The following is a 20,843-nucleotide window of genomic DNA, read 5'->3' on the forward strand; positions in this document are numbered from 1 at the left end:
TGCTGTACTGTACCGAACAAAGTGCATATACACCGACATGTAAGAAGTACTAAGGGGCTCTGGTGAGTCGTTCCATCAGCTCAACTTGTGGTGGAAAAAGTACCACCGTGTGCAAAGAGATGATCACGTAGTATCGAACAAAGTGCATATACACCGACATATAAGAAGTACTAAGGGGCTCTGGTGAGTCGTTCCATCAGCTCAACTTGTGGTGGAAAATGTACCACCGTGTGCAAAGAGATGTTCACGTAAATTACTTCGACATCTTGTAAGCTCAAGTGGTAATGACTTATTTATTTTGGAGATGTATACCTCTGTGGAATGTCTGTTTCACATACAGACGCTATGGCTGAAGATTGAATTTTTCCTATAATGTGTTGTGTGATTGACAGATCAAGCGACTATTTCATGAAAAATACACCTATTTTATTTTTCATGAAATACTTGTGTTGCCTAAAAATTAAGGGCTGTCGGTAACAAGTTTCCCGAGGAAGACTTTGTAATACCCAAGGAACAGTGAACTACAATCAATATATCAATTGTCCTCACTTGAACCCAGAGATCTCACTTTAACCAATGTACCCCTTGGCTCTTTTCTTTAAGCTGTCGAGTAGCTCTCATGTAGACTTTAAAGCTTCGTCCTATATATGAGTTTTGTTTGTTCCGTTTTCATAGTTTTTGTTGGACTTTTGTTGAGAAATGATTTAATTGATTTCCTCCCATCCAAACACGTCCAATTGAAATGAATAAGAAAAAAAGTACCAAAGTAACTAAACATTTCATCCCTGCTTTTATGAAATCGTTCACAATTTAAGAGAAGTTGTTCAAAGAGTGTTTTTGGTTGTATTAAAAACAGAGAATAAAGAGATTTGAGCCAAAGAGCATTTTGCAGTTAAAACAAAACAAAAAACACAAGATACAAAAAACCACCATAAACTACAACAACAATTGAAAACGCAGCCAGATATCAGGCAAACGTTAAAGATACAACAACACATAGTGCGAAAAATCAAAATATATAGATGACGGACAAACTAACTGCTAATACTTTACTCTAATAACATATTACGAGTAAATTTTGAAAACAAATTCAAGTTGATTTTGGAGCGGGCAGATTGTTGTTGTTGTTTTAGAGTATTTGTTAGATACAAAAGAAAAAACACTCTTAGATGTGTAAGAGTATTTATACTAGTAATAATAATAACAATATAAAACCAAATGCAGCAGGGGCCGTCACAAGAAAACCCACTAACGGACTCTGACTCTAAGACGACAATAATAACAACAACAACATCATATGTATAACTACAACACTGTAGTAGTAACAATTGTTGTATGAGTGTAAAATGATTGAGTGATTGTGTGTATCTTGTTCTATAGCAGACACAGCTACTGAGTCGTTTATATAAATTTCAAAGAATTATTCTTGAATGCGCGCGCGAACCGTAGACATCAGCATTTCGTTGTGAAAAATTGTATAAGAAAAAAAATTATATTTAAATGAAAAAAACAAATTAAACAAACAAAAAAGAAAAACACAAAAATAAAACCCGGTTGCATACGAAAAGTTGTTAAAAGTAAAAATTATTTAAAATGAAAAATTTTGAAAATAAAAATCTTTAAGTTATTGTGGCAAAAAAAGAAAGAAAATTGAAAAGTTTTGAAGTGATTTAAAGCTTTTTTTCGAAAAAATTTTATTTATAAAGGTGGTGCTGTAAGAGAAGTAAAAACCCTAAATTGTCATCACCTTTAGTTTAAGAAAAAAATTTTGTTTAAAAACACTTATTAAGAGATATGACGTTTTAAAAGTGAAAAAAAGAAAACGAAAAATTTTATGTTTAAAAACAAATTTTCTTTGTTATGTTTAAAAAAAAAAACAAAGCAAAACAAAAACAATAACAAAAATTTTATAAAAAAATTCTATAAACAATTTGCAAATTGTTGTAATATTGAAAAATTTTAGTTGAAATTGGACTTCAACTCAGAACGGAAGTGTTAAAGAAAATTTCAAAAAATTCTAGCAGCAAAAATTAATAAAAAATAAACTAAAATTATAAAAAATTATAAACAATTAAAAAAATAGTTTAAAAATAATTTTAAACAAAAATACAAAAAAAAATAATAAATTTGAAAAGAAAAAAAAAATTTGAAATCTTTTTTTAAAAAAATGTTTTCTTTGGGCCGTGACTACCGGCCGGTGTTTTGTACTCAATTAACGCACATTCAACAAATGTAAATTTCTTTATTTTTTTTCTTCTGCTTCTTCATTATTATTATTACTTTTTCGTGAGTGTGAAAGTGTTTGTGTGTTGGTGAGTAAGAAAAAAAAAAAAAAACACAAAAAGAAATATTTTATAGATTCAAAATAAATAGAAATTTGTGTGCGTGGTATTTTTGAAAACCAGCAGCAGTTAAATAAAAAAAATCTCTGGCTACCTAAGGGCCGGTTCAGTTTTTTATTAAAAAAAAAAAAATAAAGAAAATTAAAACAAAAGATATAAAATTTTAAATCAAAGAAAATAAAGAAAAATCATTTAAAAGAAAATACAAAAACAAAGAAATTTAATAAAAATTCAAAAAAAAAAAAATTAAAACAAATGAAACAGTGTCATTAAACTGTGTCACTTTTATGGCCTACAAAATTAATACAAAAAAAAAAAAACCGACAAGAAAATTCTTAAAAAATTTATAATTTATATAAAAAACACAATAAATTAACTAAACAACGCTAAAAAGCAAAAGAAATTTATTTAAAAATAAAAAATAATTTGTGCCTACAAATATTTAAAAAAAAAAGAAATTATAAATAAATAAAAATAAAAAAATAAAAAAAAATAAAAAAAATAAAAAAAATAAAAAAAATTTGAAAAAAATTCAAGTGAGAGTGTTTAAATTAATAACAAAAATAAAAAAATTTATTAAAAAACTTAAAAAAAAATCTCTAAAGAAAATAGTTGCAAATTCAAGCCCTCAATAAGACAAGTGTTTTCTATTTGTTATTAAAAACATAATTAAAGTTTTAATAAAAAAGAATCAATATTTTTAAAAAAAGAAGGGTAATGAATTCATAAATTCAACCCCTTTTTTCCTCAACAAACCAACAGGTGATTATATATACAAACTACAAATAAGAAAAATTTTTATAACAAAAATAAAAAACGCCAAGAAATAAAAAAATTAAACTAAACTCTAAAACTTTGACCTAATTGACATATAACTACATTTATGTATAACCGCAAAATAAGTTAAATGCTTAAAGTTTTAAACTCCTTAACTCATGAAAATTCGCGAAGAAAAAAAAACTATTAATTCTGCTTAATGTTCTCGGGGAGTTTGTGTGTTTAAAAATATCAATTTAAAAAACTAAAATTAATTTCCTAATGAAGCAATTGTTCTTACATGTTTAAACTTTTCATCATAAATTCACTTCAAAAATACTCCTAAAGCATTCTCAGTAACACAAGAGTATTCGCGAAAAACTCATTCTTAATAACTCTTGAGTATTCGCAAAAAAAAACTATTTATTTTACAAAATATTTAATGTTTTTGGGAATTTGTGTAAAAATAACAATTAAAAATCAAATTTTAAAAATTTTCTTTAGAGAAATTTTTGATACAAAAGATAAGTGTCGTCTTTTACAAAAATTAAAAACTTTATTTTAATTTATATATTTTTTTCATTCGACAAAACGAAATTCACAATTTCTGTTAAACAATGATTACAAAACATTACTAAATATTCTTTGTTAATATATGGTTCTTTTTTAGACACTATGCATATCGTATGAAAGTTCTATATGTGAAACATTAGTGATTAGGGTAGCCCATGGATTAGGGTAACCCATGGACCCATGAACATGTTTAAACTTGTTAGATTATAGTTTATCTCAAAAGCGACTTTTATTTTATAGGTTTTTTTTTTTGCTTCAAATTTAAAACATTTTTAGATAATTACTTTTAATAAATGAACCGATTGAAAAACTCATTTTCAAAAATTTCGATTTTTTCAAGACCCCAAAAAGATTTGTCTCGGGACACTCTTTACACTAATTGATTAAATAATTGGTTAGTAAAGTAACTAGTTAGTAAAGTAACTAGTTAGTAAGTTAGTTATTTAGTTAGATAGGTAGATAGAGAGATAGATAGATAGATAAATAGATAGATAGATAGATAGATAGATAGATAGATAGATAGATAGATAGATAGATAGATAGATAGATAGATAGATAGATAGATAGATAGATAGATAGATAGATAGATAGATAGATAGATAGATAGATAGATAGATAGATAGATAGATAGATAGATAGATAGATAGATAGATAGATAGATAGATAGATAGATAGATAGATAGATAGATAGATAGATAGATAGATAGATAGATAGATAGATAGATAGATAGATAGATATATAGACAGATAGATAGATAGATAGATAGATAGATAGATAGATAGATAGATAGATAGATAGATAGATAGATAGATAGATAGATAGATAGATAGATAGATAGATAGATAGATTGATAGATAGATAGATAGATAGATAGATAGATAGATAGATAGATAGATAGATAGATAGATGGATGGATAGATACATAGATAGATAGATAGATAGATAGATAGATAGATAGATAGATAGATAGATAGATAGATAGATAGATAGATAGATAGATAGATAGATAGATAGATAGATAGATAGATAGATATATTAGTTAGTTAGTGCGTATACATCATATGCGAAGAAATACTCCTCTATCGGGTCTGCTGTGCGCTCCTGGCAAAGGACATATGGAGATATAGAAAACTTTTACAGGCGGACGAAAATCTATAACTTGTAGTTGTCAATTTTCTTCAATTACCCTTTTGGAAGACTATTTAAAGCTTGCCTGTTAAATAAGCTTCCAACAAAGTTTGAGTGTGAACAAAGCTTTTCACAAAATCTTCAAAATTTTAAGCTTACAAAGCTTTTGCTAAGCTTTTTTTCAATATTTTTCGGTGATTAAGAGCCTTTAAATACCTTCTTCAATAATTAGATCTATTTATGTAAATTAACGTATAATGTTTGTTCGATAAACTCAAGATTGAATGAGTATAGTGGTACGAAATTTCAAATATTCAATCTTCCAGGAATCGTGTAAAATGTTTGTATAAAGTTTAAAATTTTCCTTATAAATGGCTAAACTGAAAGCTTTTGAGTAAAACTTAATAAATTACAAAAACTTAAATTATTACCTGGAGAAAAATTTAGGTCGAAATTTCAACCAGTAACGCGTACTAGGTTAAGCTGTGTAATCAGTTACCCATTTTAACACTTTTAACACAAATCTTACCGAAAAACATTATACAAATATATTTTTTTTAATAACCAAAAATTCTCATAACTGTTTACTAATTTTCTTAAAATTTCTTTTCTAGGAACCCATTGAATTGAAAAAACGTTTAGAAGAAGTGCGTCTGCTAGAATCGCGACGCTCAGCACGTTTAGCCGATCAGGATCGAGATACAGATTTTGCACGTTTAGCCGATATGGGTGGAGACAGGCGTAAACCATCACACAGTATTGAGGTGCCATTATCAACAACGCCACAACACAAGTAAGTTTTCGAAAACTTTAGATATTACAAAAAAAAAATATCTTTTTTTTTTACATAATTAATGCGAATAATATGCAAATTTTTTAACTAAATAATATAATATTAATAAAAATGCGAATATAATAGTTAAATAAAAAAATAATAATTTCCAACAATAATAGAAAAAAATTCTAAATAAATAAATAGAATTTATAAAAAATAAATATTTAAACAAAAAATTACGTCGCAAAATATGTAGTTATCTTATCTTGGTTTAAGTAATATACTGTTGAATTTAAATACCCAGACCGGGAATCATTATTATATTTACATTTATATGATTACATTACCGCTGAAGTGTAATGAAAGTGACATTTAATCGTTAGTTATACACAGACTTAGCATAAATATTGAAATAGTTTTCTAATACATACATACATACATATGTACACAGTTAGATAGTCATATCTATTTTTATTACTATTATTTTTATGTACTTAGCACTCTATAGAATTTCTAATTATAAAACAACACAATTATTGCAGTCTAGTTACATACTATTTGCTAATTCGATAACGCAACTAAAAAAAATGATAAATAGTTAGGGAATTGTTATATGTTTTTGAAAAAAAATCTGTTTTTCTGGTTTTAACTGTAACAATGTTGAAAATGTTTTTTTTTTCTACAAAACAACTTTGTTTACAATTACATTGACATCTTAATAGACGAGACTTTATCCAATGTCACCTTGATTTATAAGACAGACATTAAGCTTTATTTTTCTAAGATTTACTGGACCGGAGCTAAAGTTATTTATTTATTTGAAAGTTTATAATTTGCATAATATTATAAAATTATAGCAAATTTTCCAAATTTGTCTAAAATATGATGTTAATTTTCATATCGAAAGCTCGTTTCTTTAAGTCTATATATAAAAAGCTTTAAATATTGAAATTAAAGTTTATTTTACTTTCAGTTATTAAAGAAAACTTAAGAAATCTATAAATCATTAACTCTTTTAGTACTGCTCTATATTGCTCAATATTGAAGGCCCATGTCTGGTACTTTAAGTTTATCTAAAAACCTTAAAATATTGAAATCAAAGTCCATTTTACTTTTAGCTTTAGAAAAATATTTTAGAAATCAATAAATCTTTATCTCGAGATATTGATGATCCAGCACCAGTCCAGCACCATGTTTACAATTATTATTATTCATTAAATTAAGCTTTTCAAATAAGCTTTAGGTATTATATTGAACTTTGATTGAAAAGCTCTAAATTCTATAAATAGTCGTTTTTTAAAAAGCAACTAAAAAATTTTAAGCAGAATATTGCAATTTTTTTGTTAATTTACAAAAAATGCTTTAGGTATTGAAGTTTAAAGCTATATTTATTAATAAATAAAGCTTTATAGTTTATATTACATTTCTTAGACTATTCCAAAGATAAAACAATAAACAACTTCAAACACAAGTGAATAAACCAGTGCACAAAGTAATCAATAGACCAGTCTTATAGCTAGTAAATTTAACTCTTCAAAAGCTTTTGCATTAAGCTTTACATAAGAATGCTTAAAAGCATTAATGTTTAAAGATATTCTTTAAAGTTAAAGTTTAAAGTTCTTGCTAGTTCAACAAAAACTTTGAAACTTAAAATAGAATAATTAAAGCTTATTTTGTTTAAATTAATTTTTTAAAGAAGCTTTTGGTATACTATTATTAAGTTTTTAGAAAACAAGCTATAAAAATGTTGTTATAATTTCAAATTTTAAATAAAATAAAAATAATACTCGATGAATTTGTATTTAATAGAACTTTAAGTTCATTAAGGATGCTTTAAAGCTGGGAGATCTCTAAATATACTATATAATAGATAAGGTCGAGATATTGAAGTTACAAGTTCTATAAAAAATAATCCAACTTTTGAAATTATATTTAAAGCTTTTTTAGTTAATTAAAATTTTACAGAAAAAGCTTTAGCTAAGTATCTTGTAGCTTAGTTTGATTTTTAAGAGCTTTTTAATATAAAACATTTTTAAATAAAAGTCCCTTTATCATTTAAACTTTAAGTATTCTTTTCTGATTGGTTAATTACGCTTTTCACAAAAGCTCATTAAAGCTTTAACATTAATTGAATATTTTTCTTGTGATTAATAGTTTAGTTTGCGTTTTTTGAGAGCTTTTAAATATTAAAACCGAAAGTACTTAAAATCGTTTAAACATTTAACATTCTTTTCTAAAAGCTCATTAAAGCTTTAACATTAATTTAATATATATTTTTTTGTAGTTAGTAGTTGTATTAACTTTAAGCTAAATATTTTCTTGGTAATTTTGGACATTTTCTTCCAAAACCCAATTATGATATTTTAAAACTTTTTTTCATTAATAAAGCTTTCTGCAAAAGCTTGTAGTATTAAAGTTTAAAAGTCATCATGGTTGGCCTTATTTACTGCCGAAGTAGTTTAATATGTTGCAAGATCAATATCGTATTTCAAAAGCTTTTATATTCTGATTCATTTTTCTTTTACCACAAAAAGTGTCTTACAAAACCATAGTTTAAACCTCAATTAAGTTATAAAAACCTTCTACTTATAAAAAAAGCAATTTATGTATTAAATTTCTATTTGTTTTGCTTACATCTTCTAGCCTCTAGTTCTCTCCTGTTGGCATAGCCTTGCCATGAACCATTAACTTTTCTAATCGACCAAAACGATCATTAAAAACTTCTTCTTAAACACAATTAGATGCTCAATAATTTTATTGTTTTTATAATGGTCTATTAAAATAAAATAAAAATTTTATATAAAAAAAAACAATTTTGCCATAAGAAATGCAATTTCAATTGCAATCATAAAATAAACAACTACAACAACTACATAAAAATTAATAAATAATAAATAAATACAAAAAAAACTTTATGCAATTGCTAGTATAAAATAACAATAATAAAAAATAAAAACGAAAAAAAATTATTAAATTATTTCATAGACGTCGCGACGCTACTTAATGCGCCATAGTTAAATGAAAGCAAAATAGTTTATAATATTGAATGATAAGCAAGTTTTTTTTATTTATTTAATGTTTTTTTTACATTAAATTCAAAGAAATTCAAATGAAAAAAAAATTAAAATAAAATCATTACAATACAAAGCGGAAAAAATGGACACGAACAAGCGTTTTTATGATTAACTTACAGCCCAGAATCGACAACACACAAATGCCGGCCACGTTCTTAATTGATAATCAAATCAAGCGCAAAAAAAAAGTTTAAATAAAAAAGAAATCAAAATATGTATATTTTTATAGACAAAAAAAAAATAATTATTACATTGAGTACGCAGTCCAACGTACATATTTATGACAAGTTGTCAAACCGGCAGCTTGAAAGTGCTTTTAAACCCAAAAACAAAAAAAAATCCAAACGGGTGTGGCTGTTTATTCAATTTCATTTTCTCTATGACATCAAATTTGATTTTATTACACAGGAGAGAGTGCGGAGGGGGTTTCTTACTTTTGAGGGAGGAATCTTAGAAAGTTTAATTTTTCTCTTTGTATTTAAATGCTTACTCACTCTTTTAATTGATCGTTAATAACAACAAATTTGTCTATTAATTTACACTCTTTTTCTCTGGGGAGTTTTTTTTTAATGACTTAATAGAAAACAATTTTGTTCTTCAAACTTGAAATCTATGGGAAAAGTAATAGAAAGAAAAGAAGAAGACAAATCATATAGTTTTATGACTTAAATGTAAATTTAATGATCCTCATAAATTAAACTGGCTTAAGATAGTGTTCGTAGAGTAAAGATTTTTTTTTCGCTCTCCTAAGTTCATAAACAATTTATGAATTGTTGTTATTCGGCTCCCAAACTAGGCTGTTCTATGGACTAGCCTGTTGCCTTGTTTAGTCTATTGATTTGTCTGAGAACTAGTCGGTTGATTAGTCTTTGGACTAGTGTATTGACTAGTCTGTAGATTAGTCTATTGACTAGTCTGCGGGCTAGTCAGTGCACTTTTATATTGACTAGTCTGTGGACTAGTCTATTAATTATTATAGTGACTAGTCTGTGGACTAGTCCGTTGATTAGTCCATTCGTCTGTGTACTAGTCTAACGACTAGTCTGTGAAATATTACATCGACTAGTCTGTGGACTAGTCTGATAACTATTCTATTGTCTAGTGTGTGCACTTGTTTATTTATTAGTCTGTGGACAAGTCCATTAACTTCTCTATTGACTAGTGTGTGGACTAGTCTATTGACCGGTCTGTGTAATAGTCTATTAACTAATTTGTGAACTTGTCTATTGACTATTCTGTGGACTAGTCTATTGACTAGTCTGTGTACTAGTCTATTGACTATGATCTGTGGACTAGTCTATGATCTATTCTATTAACTAGTCTGTCGACCTTTCTGTTGACTAGCCTATCGGCGGAGTAGTCTAGAGACTAGTGTGTGACTATTTTATTAACTTGTCTGTTGACTTCTGTATTGACAAGGACTAGTCTATTGACTATGGTCTATTCTAATCACTTGTCTATTTATTAGTATGCGGATTAGTCTATTGACTACTCAGTCTGTTAGTATATGAAATAGTGTGGACTAGTCTATGGAATAGTCTAGAGAACAGTTTAAAGACTAATGTATTGTCTATGAACTATTCTATTGACTATTGGCTAGTCTGTTTACTAGTCTGTGAACTATTCTATCGATTAGTTTGTGGACTAGTCTATTGACTAGTCCATAGACTTGTTTATTCTGTGGACTAATCCATGGATAAATATATTGACTACTAATTCTACTGATCTATTGGCTAGTCTATGGACTTGTCTATTGACTATTCTGTGGATTAGTATATTGACTACTCTGTGGGCTAATCTATTGACAATTCTGTGGACTAGTCTATTGACTAGATAGTAAAATAGTCTAGGGACTAGTCTACTGACTAGTCTAGAGACTAGTCTATTGACTAGTCTTGAGACTAGTCTATTGACTATTCTATGAACTATTATATTGTCTAGTCTGTGCACTTGTCTGTGGACTTTTCTATTGGCTATGGACTAGTCTATGTACTAGTCTATAGACTTGTCTGTGAATTAATCTATCGACTACTGTGTATAGTCTAGTCTTTTGGCAAGTTTCTGTGCCAGTCTATTGACTAGTTTTTGGACTAATCTATTGACGAGTCTATGGACTAGGCTATAGACTTGTGGGCTAAGTATTCTATTGACGTGTTTGAGGACAAGTCTATGGAGTAGTTTTTTAACTAGACTATTGCCTCCACTACTAGTTACTCTATTAACTTGACTATGGATTAATCTATTATCTTGTCAGTGGACTAGTCCGAAGATAAGTTTATTGACTATTCTTTATGTAAGCAGAACAACTGTGAATTAAGTGGTCTACTGACTAGTTTATATACTAGTCCATTTACTAGACTAGGACCTTATCTATAGACTAGGCTATACGCTAATCTGTTTACTAGTCTATGAGCAAGAATTTTGTGTATTTTATAAACTAATCTGTTGAACATTTCGTTGACTACTCTATTCAATCTAAAAGAGTTTACTAAGTAGTTGCTTGATCAGTTCGTACTTCTAACAACAACGATTTGTTTAAAAAATCATTTTAAACTTTAATTTTCTTTTCTAAACTTTATTCAACAAATAAACTTAATAATCAAAACAAAATCTTTTGAAAATAAGCAAAAATTCTAAGATTTCATATAACTAGATGATGAAAATCAAGAAAATCTTAATATCTCAGCATATTTGAAAAACTTTGTTGTTGTTATTTTATAACAATTTGTTTTTCTTGCATTTTCAGTTATGCACTTTTTCTTATTGTTATTTACAGAAGAAAATATTAAAAAAAATAATAAATAAATAAATAAATTTTTTTGTTGCTTTTTTATGCAATGCGGAAGTTAAGTATTGTTTGTAATTTTGTGTCATTTCATATTAAGATAAATAATGCACACACTCTCACGTATATGCATATTTACACGCATATATTTATTTGTCTTTTTGCAGAGATGGAAAGTTTTAATAGAATAGAATTTAAATTTAGATTAAAAATTTAACGGATTTTAATGATTTAAAAATTTTTAGAGAGCTTATGACTTCTAGTATTATAATATGTTAATTGTAGCTTTTACACAATTCATTAATCCTTTTAAATAACTTTTTTAAAAAAATTTCCAACTCTGCTATGTGTAAAGAATACTTGATATTGTTTTTTTTTTGTCTTCGACTTTTCTTTACAATTTCAAGACGTTTACAATTTTTCAAAACCTTACGACGTTTTAAAAAAGAAAAAAAATTCCGTTTTAAAAATAACAAAAAAAAAATGTTTTTCATTTTATATTCTTTAACATACATTTTTCTTTTTCAATATTAAAAAAACAGCATTTGTAATATAAATAAATATATATAAATTTTTCATATAAAAGAGATAAAAGAAATCAAGAAAAAATATGGCACACGTTTTAACAGTTGTTTTGAAATAAAATTTGTATTTACAAAAAAAAAAAAATAATTTCTACAATACTTTTTTCTCTCTGAAGTGTAACAAAACTAAATAAATATTTTAATATATTTATTTATAATATAAGTTCTTAACCCATTAAACGCCAAGGCAATTAAAAATAAAAAAAATTGAAATTCATTTATATATTTGTAGTTAAATAGAGTTAAAGATTACAGAAAAAAACAAAAAAGTAAAAAAAAAATTTTGGAAATGTGTTTTTGGGGCTGTACTCGGACGGGTACAGTGGCGTCATGAGTATGCAATTTTTTCAAGTATGAAAATTTTTGAAGCATACTTTTTCAATGCATAGAGCGACATCGCATTGCTCACATAACCATCTTATTCTGTTATGACATTCACGACATCGTAACGGATTTTTTATCCTTTTCGGAAAGTGGCTTCCGCCACTATTTGCAACACCAGGAGCCAGCGATCGTTTGGAAATATTTACTTTCTGGGTATAGTTTCGCAAATAAAATCTAACAATGTTGCGTTGAAACTCTAGCAAGTCCATTTCAGATTTGTTTGCAGTTCTAAACAATTTCCAGGCATTTACCACAGTGGAACTCAACATTGCGGTAAAAAGCGGCCACCACCATTTCTTTCCTCGGAACTTTATCCTGTAGTTATTTACAGCTTGATCATGGAGGTCAACACCGCCCATTCCTGCATTATATTCTGCGATCAAGCTCGGTTGGCTTACACTAATTTTAGCTTTTTCAGTTGAACACCATCTGTTTTCCATATGCATTGGCTCAACACATTCAAAATTCGACCCCACAGTTACTGCACTATTGTCGTTCCATTTAACAAATATTATTTGGTTGTTAGTGTCAAATTTGCAATCAAAATATCCTCTCTTTTTCTTCTTGAAAATTGCATTTGATTCTAGTGGACATTTTTTTGTTCTCGATTCACGAACAGTGCCGATAGCTCGAAATCCTCTTTTTTTTTAATTCTACTAGAAGATCATATGACGTAAAGAAATTGTCAAAAAATACTACATGATCTGTAGGATTAGGAACGTTGTCTAAAAACTCAAGCACGACCCGGGATCCAAGCGGGAGTTTTGATCTTTCTGCACTTACACCTTTGGCTCCACAGTACGTATCGAACTGGTATAAATAACCGGAGCTGCTTGTTAGCATCCAATTCTTAAAACCAAATCTCACTGGTTTACCTCTGATGAATTGTTTAGAAGAATGACTACCAAAGTATCGCACCATGGATTCATCAACTGACAGCTTTTCATGCATATAACCATACTGGCAAAAATTCTTTGAAAGAAGTTTTGACAAGGGTCTCACTTTGGCCATTTTGTCAGTAGCGTCTAATTTGGTGTTATCAGATAAATGAATAAAACGTTTTATTTCTCTAAATCTATTTCGCGACATATTTGGGAAACAAGCGGGGTGTGCGTGTCTTCGCAAAGCTGCCAATACATATCCTCTCTAGGCATTGAGTGATAACCACTGTACAGCAAAATTCCGATGAATACTTTCAAGTCGTCTGCGTTGAAGAAGAAATTGTGCTCATTAGCTTGTGACGCATAAATGCACGTTTGCTCAACGATTAAATTAACGACTTTTTCATCAAATAAGACTTCGAAAACCTCAACTGACGATTTTCCATCCAATTTTGCGATCATATTGAGCTCATTTTCCGAAAAAGTATTGGTTCGATGCATTTCCATATCACAAGGTCTTCTTGTCCATTTAGGAACTATTTTATTTGATTTTGAAGACATCATTGTCTGTCGCAACTGCTCAAGTGGTATATCATCTTCGCTATCACTGCCGAAAAATACTTCGACTTCACCTGGTATATCATTTGGCATGCGATCAAAAAGAATATCATCAGCATTCCCTTCCTCTTCATCTGTGTTATAGTCTGGATCTGGTGGAATAATCGCTATATCGAAATGTTCGTGATCATAATTTTCCACAAAATCAAGAGCGCTGTTTAAATTTTTAAAAGCTTTGCCATAAAAACTTGACGGTTTGATGGCTTGAAATTCCATTTTTATCCAAGGAAAACTCTAAAAAAAATTATACATATCAAGCCATTGTACTCAATTGGGTACAGCGATTTTACTACTCACATAACTTTGTGCAAAAAAACTATTTTTCTTGTAACTATTTATTAAATATACACACGATCACTTTTCTTCAGAAAACTATAAAAAACACTCATTTGAACAAAGCAGTACTTACTCTACGCAGCTCGATTGTTACTGACCTAGCTAAAAATCACAAAAATGAAAAAGTGTTACAAAAACATAACAAAATACACAATAACGGTATATTTTTCTTTACATTTTTTTATGTGTGTCTTTAAACTACAATGTGTTGAATGCAAAACCACAAGACACGTTGCATAATTTCATGTATTAAAAAATTTACGCGTTCTTAAATATTGCCTTTTTTCTGTACTCAAGCGAGTACAATGGCTGGGAATGGGTTAAATAAATTTACACAATATGTAATGAATTTGTTTAGGATCTACAGAATGTTGTAAGACAATGAAAGACAAATGTTTATTTATTTTTTTGGGGGGTTTTTAAACTGATAACGTCTGCATATGTTTAACATTTCTAAAATTAGTTTAATTAAACATTTAAACAAAGTGTTAAGAAAACAATCGAAATAATAATTTACTAAATGATGTCGTTTTTAAAAAAGAACTTCACTCGGTAGAAAAGTACCAAAATTGATAAATCGATACTATCTATTGTGAAAACGTATATGTATAACATTTTAATAACACCCAGTTATCATTTTGAAAACCACCGTTGTAATTTTGACAATGCACCGTTGTCATTGCAACAATGCATTGTTGTTATTTCGATTACACTTTGTATTATTTCAATAATTATACATCGTTGCGATTTAGACAATGATTTTCTGTTTGACAACATAGCGTCTTCATTTTGATAACACATAGTTTTCACACCAAAAGGAAACCTGTCCGGCATTCTGTTAAAGGAAGCATGTTAAAGGAAGGATAATTTTTTTTAATTTCTCAATTTAAATAAAAAATTTTGAAATTATTTCAATAATTTTGTTTTATTTTTTTAGAAAATTTTCTATTTATTACAAAGTTTTAAAACTTTTTTCTATAATTTGAAAAAAAATTTCAATTAATTTCTATTTTAAAAGAAATTAATCTAGATATTTCGATATTTTTAAGCAATTTTCGTTAAAAAATATATATTTTTTGAAAATCTTTTAATAAATTACTTTATTATTAAAAAATTGTGGACTTAACAAAAACTTTCATTACCATGTAAGAGATGGTCATTATTTTAACACGTTGCTGTCATTGAAGGCAAGTAGTTACTTACCACAATTGCTTACAGGTAATTAGAGAAATCATTGATTATTAATTATGTGAAAAAAACGTTTATAGATTCTATGCCCCGTAATCATAAAAATATTAACCGCTTATGTTAGGTTTATTACGCACTTTTTCGATACAAAATTCCTACAATAAACTATCAATAACTTTTCCAAGCATTTATGTATATGTGTGTTTTACGTTTTACAGAGGGGAAGAAAATGTACACCTCTGCTACCAAATTGACACCAAAGTCTTTTCAATTTTTAAATAACATACGTTGTCAAAGTTTATTTAAAAAAACGTACGACAACACTATGTAACGTTGACAACGCAACGTTGACAAAATCTAATTTTTTTACATATCCGTTGTATAAATGTTAAAAAACTTGTTAATCTCACTATTGACAAAACCTGTGATATGTAAAAAATTTAGATTTTGACAATGAATTGTTGCAAAAATTATAAACACTTTGGTGTCAATTTGGTATCAGGCGTGTATATTTTCCTCCCTCTGTGTACTAGACTACTTCTGTATAATCATGAACATATGTGTAGTAGTAATTGGAAAGTATGTTAATAGGTAAGCAGTTACGATTGCAAGTCATTACTAAGTTTTTGCGGAATAGTTTTATTTTTAGAAGATTTTTAAAGAAAAATGTTTTCATTTAAACAACTTTCCACAATCTTTGACTATTATTATTATTACATCCTAGATTTTGTTTTCGATTTAATGTTGTAAATATTTTCCATCATTTTTTTAAACATATTCCTATGTATGTTAATTAAAAAGGTCTGATGTAATTGGCGCCTGTTGTTACTTAATAAAATACATATTTAAATATATTTTTTTCATTTCCATGTTATAATTTCTATAGCCTCAAAGCAATCTTTGAATAAATGCCATTTAATCTTTTTTTTTCGAAATTTTTAAAACATAGTACGCATTTAAATGCAAAGAAAAAAATTTAAAAAAAAGCAAAGCAAAAAGTTGAAAATAAAAAATTATTACAAATAAACTAGTTGACCTCATAACAACTTGTTAATTAATAATTGAACGACATGTCTGTATGTAGTTGCTGCAACGAAACAGGCGAAAGTTAGAATCATTTTATATAGAAAAAAAACTAGATTAAAATTTTAAATAAAAAATCCGGTAATGATTTAAGACTAACACATATGAATTAAACAAAAAAAAGCGGTCTTAAGAAAATTTCAAGTAAATGTAATAAATAAAAAAAAACATTAAAAAAAAAATTAACTAAAACAGGAAATATAACCACTTTTTTGCAATTTGACATTTACAGCAATAAAAAGAAATAAAATTAAACTAGATTTTTATTTGATTTTTGTAATTAAATAAAATTTCTTTAATTATCTAGGCGATCAACATAAATTTATTTAAAATTGTTTAAAAATAAAAATATTTAAAAAACAATTCTCATGATGTAATGACAAATATTAGTGTTAATTTGTTAATACATTAAACAACAACAACTGCAAATACTACTACTTGCCACATTAGTTAATACATCTGCTTTTTTTTTTCTTCTCTACTGCAACTTGCATTTGTTGCTTGTAGCTAACAGCAGCAGCAGTAAAGTTGTAAGAATTACAAACATGCCATCATGTAACACACATTAGAGTAATTGTTTAAACACATGATGTTGCTGTTGTTGTATTTGTTTTAGTAATCATTTAAAAAATACAACAACTAACAACTTTTCTACTACTACTAGTTGTAGTGGTAGTTAAACAAAAACAATATATTGTTTAGTTATTTACCAATAATATTTAACTACTCGTTACATATCCAACAACAACAGCAATAATTACAACAAACATATAGTCTCTAACTTGAAGAAAAAAAAAACAATAAAATAAATACTTTCTATAAAAAATAAATGCCGGTATAATAAGTATATAATGTTTTTTTTTTTTAATTTTTGTACATGCAATCACTTTTTTACATTACAAATGCTGCAATGACGATCACTGCTACAACTACAACAATCGAGGATTAGATCAGAGATTCTGAAACTTTTTTAAAATATAATATTTAGATTTTTTTTTAATTTTTTCAAAAAATATCTAAAATAAAGAATAGAATACTAACTATAGTAAAATAGACAATAGACTAGACTGTAGACTTCACTATAGAACAGTCTATACACTAGACTCTATGCCTGTGGACTAGCCTAGACTATGGGCTAGACTAGACTATGGACTAGACTCGACTATGGACTAGACTATTGACTGGACTACCGAATAGACTTTAGACTAGACTATAAATTAAACTATAGACTAGATTATTAAGCAATCTATAGATTAGACTATGGACTAGACTATAGATTAGACTCTAGACTAGACTATAGACTAGACTATAGATTAGACTATAGACTAGACTATAGACTAGACTATAGACTCGACTGCAAACTAGGCTATAAACTAGACTTTAGACCATAGACTATACGCCAGACTATAGATTCGACTGTAGACTAGACTATAAAGTAGACTGTGGACTGGACTATAGACCAGACTAGAGACTAGACTATGGACTAGTCTATAGGCTACACTATAGACTATACTATGGACTAGACTATAGACTAGACTATAGACTAGGCTATAAACTAGGATATACACTAGACTAGACTATAAAGTAGACTGTGAACTAGACTTTAGACCAGACTATGGACTAGTCTATAGGCTACACTATAGACTAGACTATAGACTAGACTATAAACTAGGCTATATACTAGGCTATAGACTAGGCTATAGACTAGGCTATAGACTAGGCTATAGACTAGACTATAGACTAGACTATAGACTGTAGACTAGACTGTAGACTAGACTGTAGACTAGACTGTAGACTAGACTATAGACTAGACTATAGACTAGACTATAGACTAGACTATAGACTAGACTATAGACTAGACTATAGACTAGACTATAGACTAGACTATAGACTGTAGACTAGACTGTAGACTGTAGACTAGACTGTAGACTAGACTATAGACTAGACTATAGACTAGACTATAGACTAGACTATAGACTAGACTATGGACTAGACTATAGACTAGACTATAGACTAGACTATAGACTAGACTAGACTATAGACTAGACTATAGACTAGACTATAGACCAGACTATAGACTAGACTATAGACTAGACTATAGACTAGACTATAGACTAGACTATAGACTAGACTATAGACTAGACTATAGACTAGACTATAGACTGGACTGTAGACTAGACTATAGACTAGGCTATAGAATTGGCTATAGACTAGACTATAGAATTGGCTTTAGACTAGACTATAGAATTGGCTATAGACTAGACTATAGACTAGACTATAGACTAGACTTTAGACTAGACTATAGACTAGACTATAGACTAGACTATAGACTAGACTATAGATTAGACTATTGACTAGACTATAGACTAGACTATAGACTATACTAGACTAGACTAAATGCTAGATTTTAGACTAGACTACAGATTATGCTGTAAATTGGACTATAGTTAGTTAGTTAGTTAGTTAGTTAAGCACTCTAAGTACTTTGAGTACCACTGACTACTACATACTTTTGTTTTGACTTCGTTGTTGTTGTTTCGTTTTTTTCTTCTCATTGTCATGCAATGCAAACAAATAGAAAAAATAAAAGTCAACTTGTAATTAAAGAAAAAAAAACAACAACAAAACATAGAGAAAATGGTTTACAATCATTATTAAGAAGAAAAGAAATACCAATAATAAGAAAGAAAAAACTAAGCAGCAACAACAACAACTTGCATGCATGATGTTTACAACTGAAAAAATAAATAAATTGTAAAAAAAATATACAACAATAATAAACCGGTGACGTAAAAAACCACAAACGTAATTTATTTAACGTTTTTTTTTTTCATTTTGCTGCTTGTTATTGTCACAATTGTTTTTGTTATTTTGTTATTAATGGCAAAAATTGTAAACAAATATTTATCTCTAAGTCTACAACAACAAATATACTAACAGAATTATTTGTTAAAAAAAACAAAATTATTTGATTATTGTTTATTGCGGCTCAAAATTAATTGCAATAAAAAGAGGAATATGTGTGATTAATATGGATTCCCCGCAAAAAAAAAAAAATAATTAATAAAGTGATTTTTATGTTTTTGTTTCAAAATTTAGTGGGGAAATTTCTGAAATTTTAATTTAAATGGAAATTCTTGAAAAAGAAAAAAATAAATTTAAAAAAATCCCCAAAGTTTAAAAAAGTTTAACAAAATCGTTTAATTTTTTCAAAAAAATATTACAAAATTTTCCTTTTACAATTTTGTAATCATAATAAATATTAAGTATTATTTGAATTTTCTCTAAATACTAAATAAGAAAAATTTTGTAAAAATTTCCACTTATATTATACATACACGGATATGCACGAATAGTTGAAACTATTAATCTAAAAAAATATTTACTCTACACGAGAAAAAAATATTTAATTAAATTTCTAAACAAAACGGAAAATTTACTTGTTGTATTGTAGAAAAAATATATAAAAACAAATGAAATATTTGTTTAAAAATAACAAAAAAGAAAATATTAGATTTTTACAGAAATTTACAAAAAAAAAAATTTTAAATATTTTTTTATTTTATTTTTACAACAAACTCAAGGTAGAAAGAATTTTATTAAATGTATTATTTTAGTAAAAATGAATCTCAAACTTTTGAATGAATTAAAGGGGTGAATAGAATCAGAATTTTTTAAAATTTAAAGAGATTAACAGATGGACTGCAAATGCAACTTAAAACAGTCATAAGCTCTTAGGTTTTGATTGAAATTTTCGACTGATTTTTTATAAAAATATTGTGAAAGCTCAATGTTCTTTCATATTACTGAAAGATCGAATCTCTTTTGAGGACTTAAAGTTAAGCAAATAAATTTTCTATAATTAGTTTTATTAGATGTTTTATTTGTCAAACATTATTTCTATAAAGAAATTTCCGAAATTATACAATGAAAGCTTATCTTTAAAGCTTTTAACTAAAACAAACTTTGTTTCTTAGCAACTGTAGTTTAAAAGTTAGAAAAGTTTAAAATTTAGAGCCTTTTCTAGAAATAGAAAATTGCATATGTTTAATTTGTAAAATCATCCTATAAAAGCTAAACTTTAAAGCTTTTAATAAAACAAAATTTGTTTCCAAAGCAGCAAAAGTTTTTAAAGTGGTAAACATTTGAAATATGATTTGAAATTTTCTAAAATTTTAAAATCTAAAACTTTTTATTATTTCCAAGAAGCGAATATATAAAAAGATATTATAAAAGCTTTACTTTTAAGCTTTTAACCAAAGTTTGCTGCCATAGTAGAAAAATCGTTATTATTTGAAAGATTTTTTTAATACGAAAATTGAAAAACTTTTAGTT

General features: G+C 27.4%; 1 protein-coding gene across 1 annotated transcript in view; it reads left to right on the forward strand.

Annotated features, from left to right (window-relative positions):
• The window catches only part of LOC111685738 (zinc finger protein 395), a 357,927-nt gene that overhangs the window by 196,208 nt on the left and 140,876 nt on the right, over window positions 1-20,843 (forward strand). Inside the window, exon 2 of the mRNA XM_046949763.1 lies at window positions 5,415-5,593. Within this exon, the coding sequence (XP_046805719.1) occupies window positions 5,415-5,593 (179 nt within the window). The remainder of the gene's footprint in view (window positions 1-5,414; window positions 5,594-20,843) is intronic.

The sequence above is a fragment of the Lucilia cuprina genome, chromosome 4 (genome assembly GCF_022045245.1).
Source record: "Lucilia cuprina isolate Lc7/37 chromosome 4, ASM2204524v1, whole genome shotgun sequence".
Taxonomy (NCBI): Eukaryota; Metazoa; Arthropoda; class Insecta; order Diptera; family Calliphoridae; genus Lucilia; species Lucilia cuprina.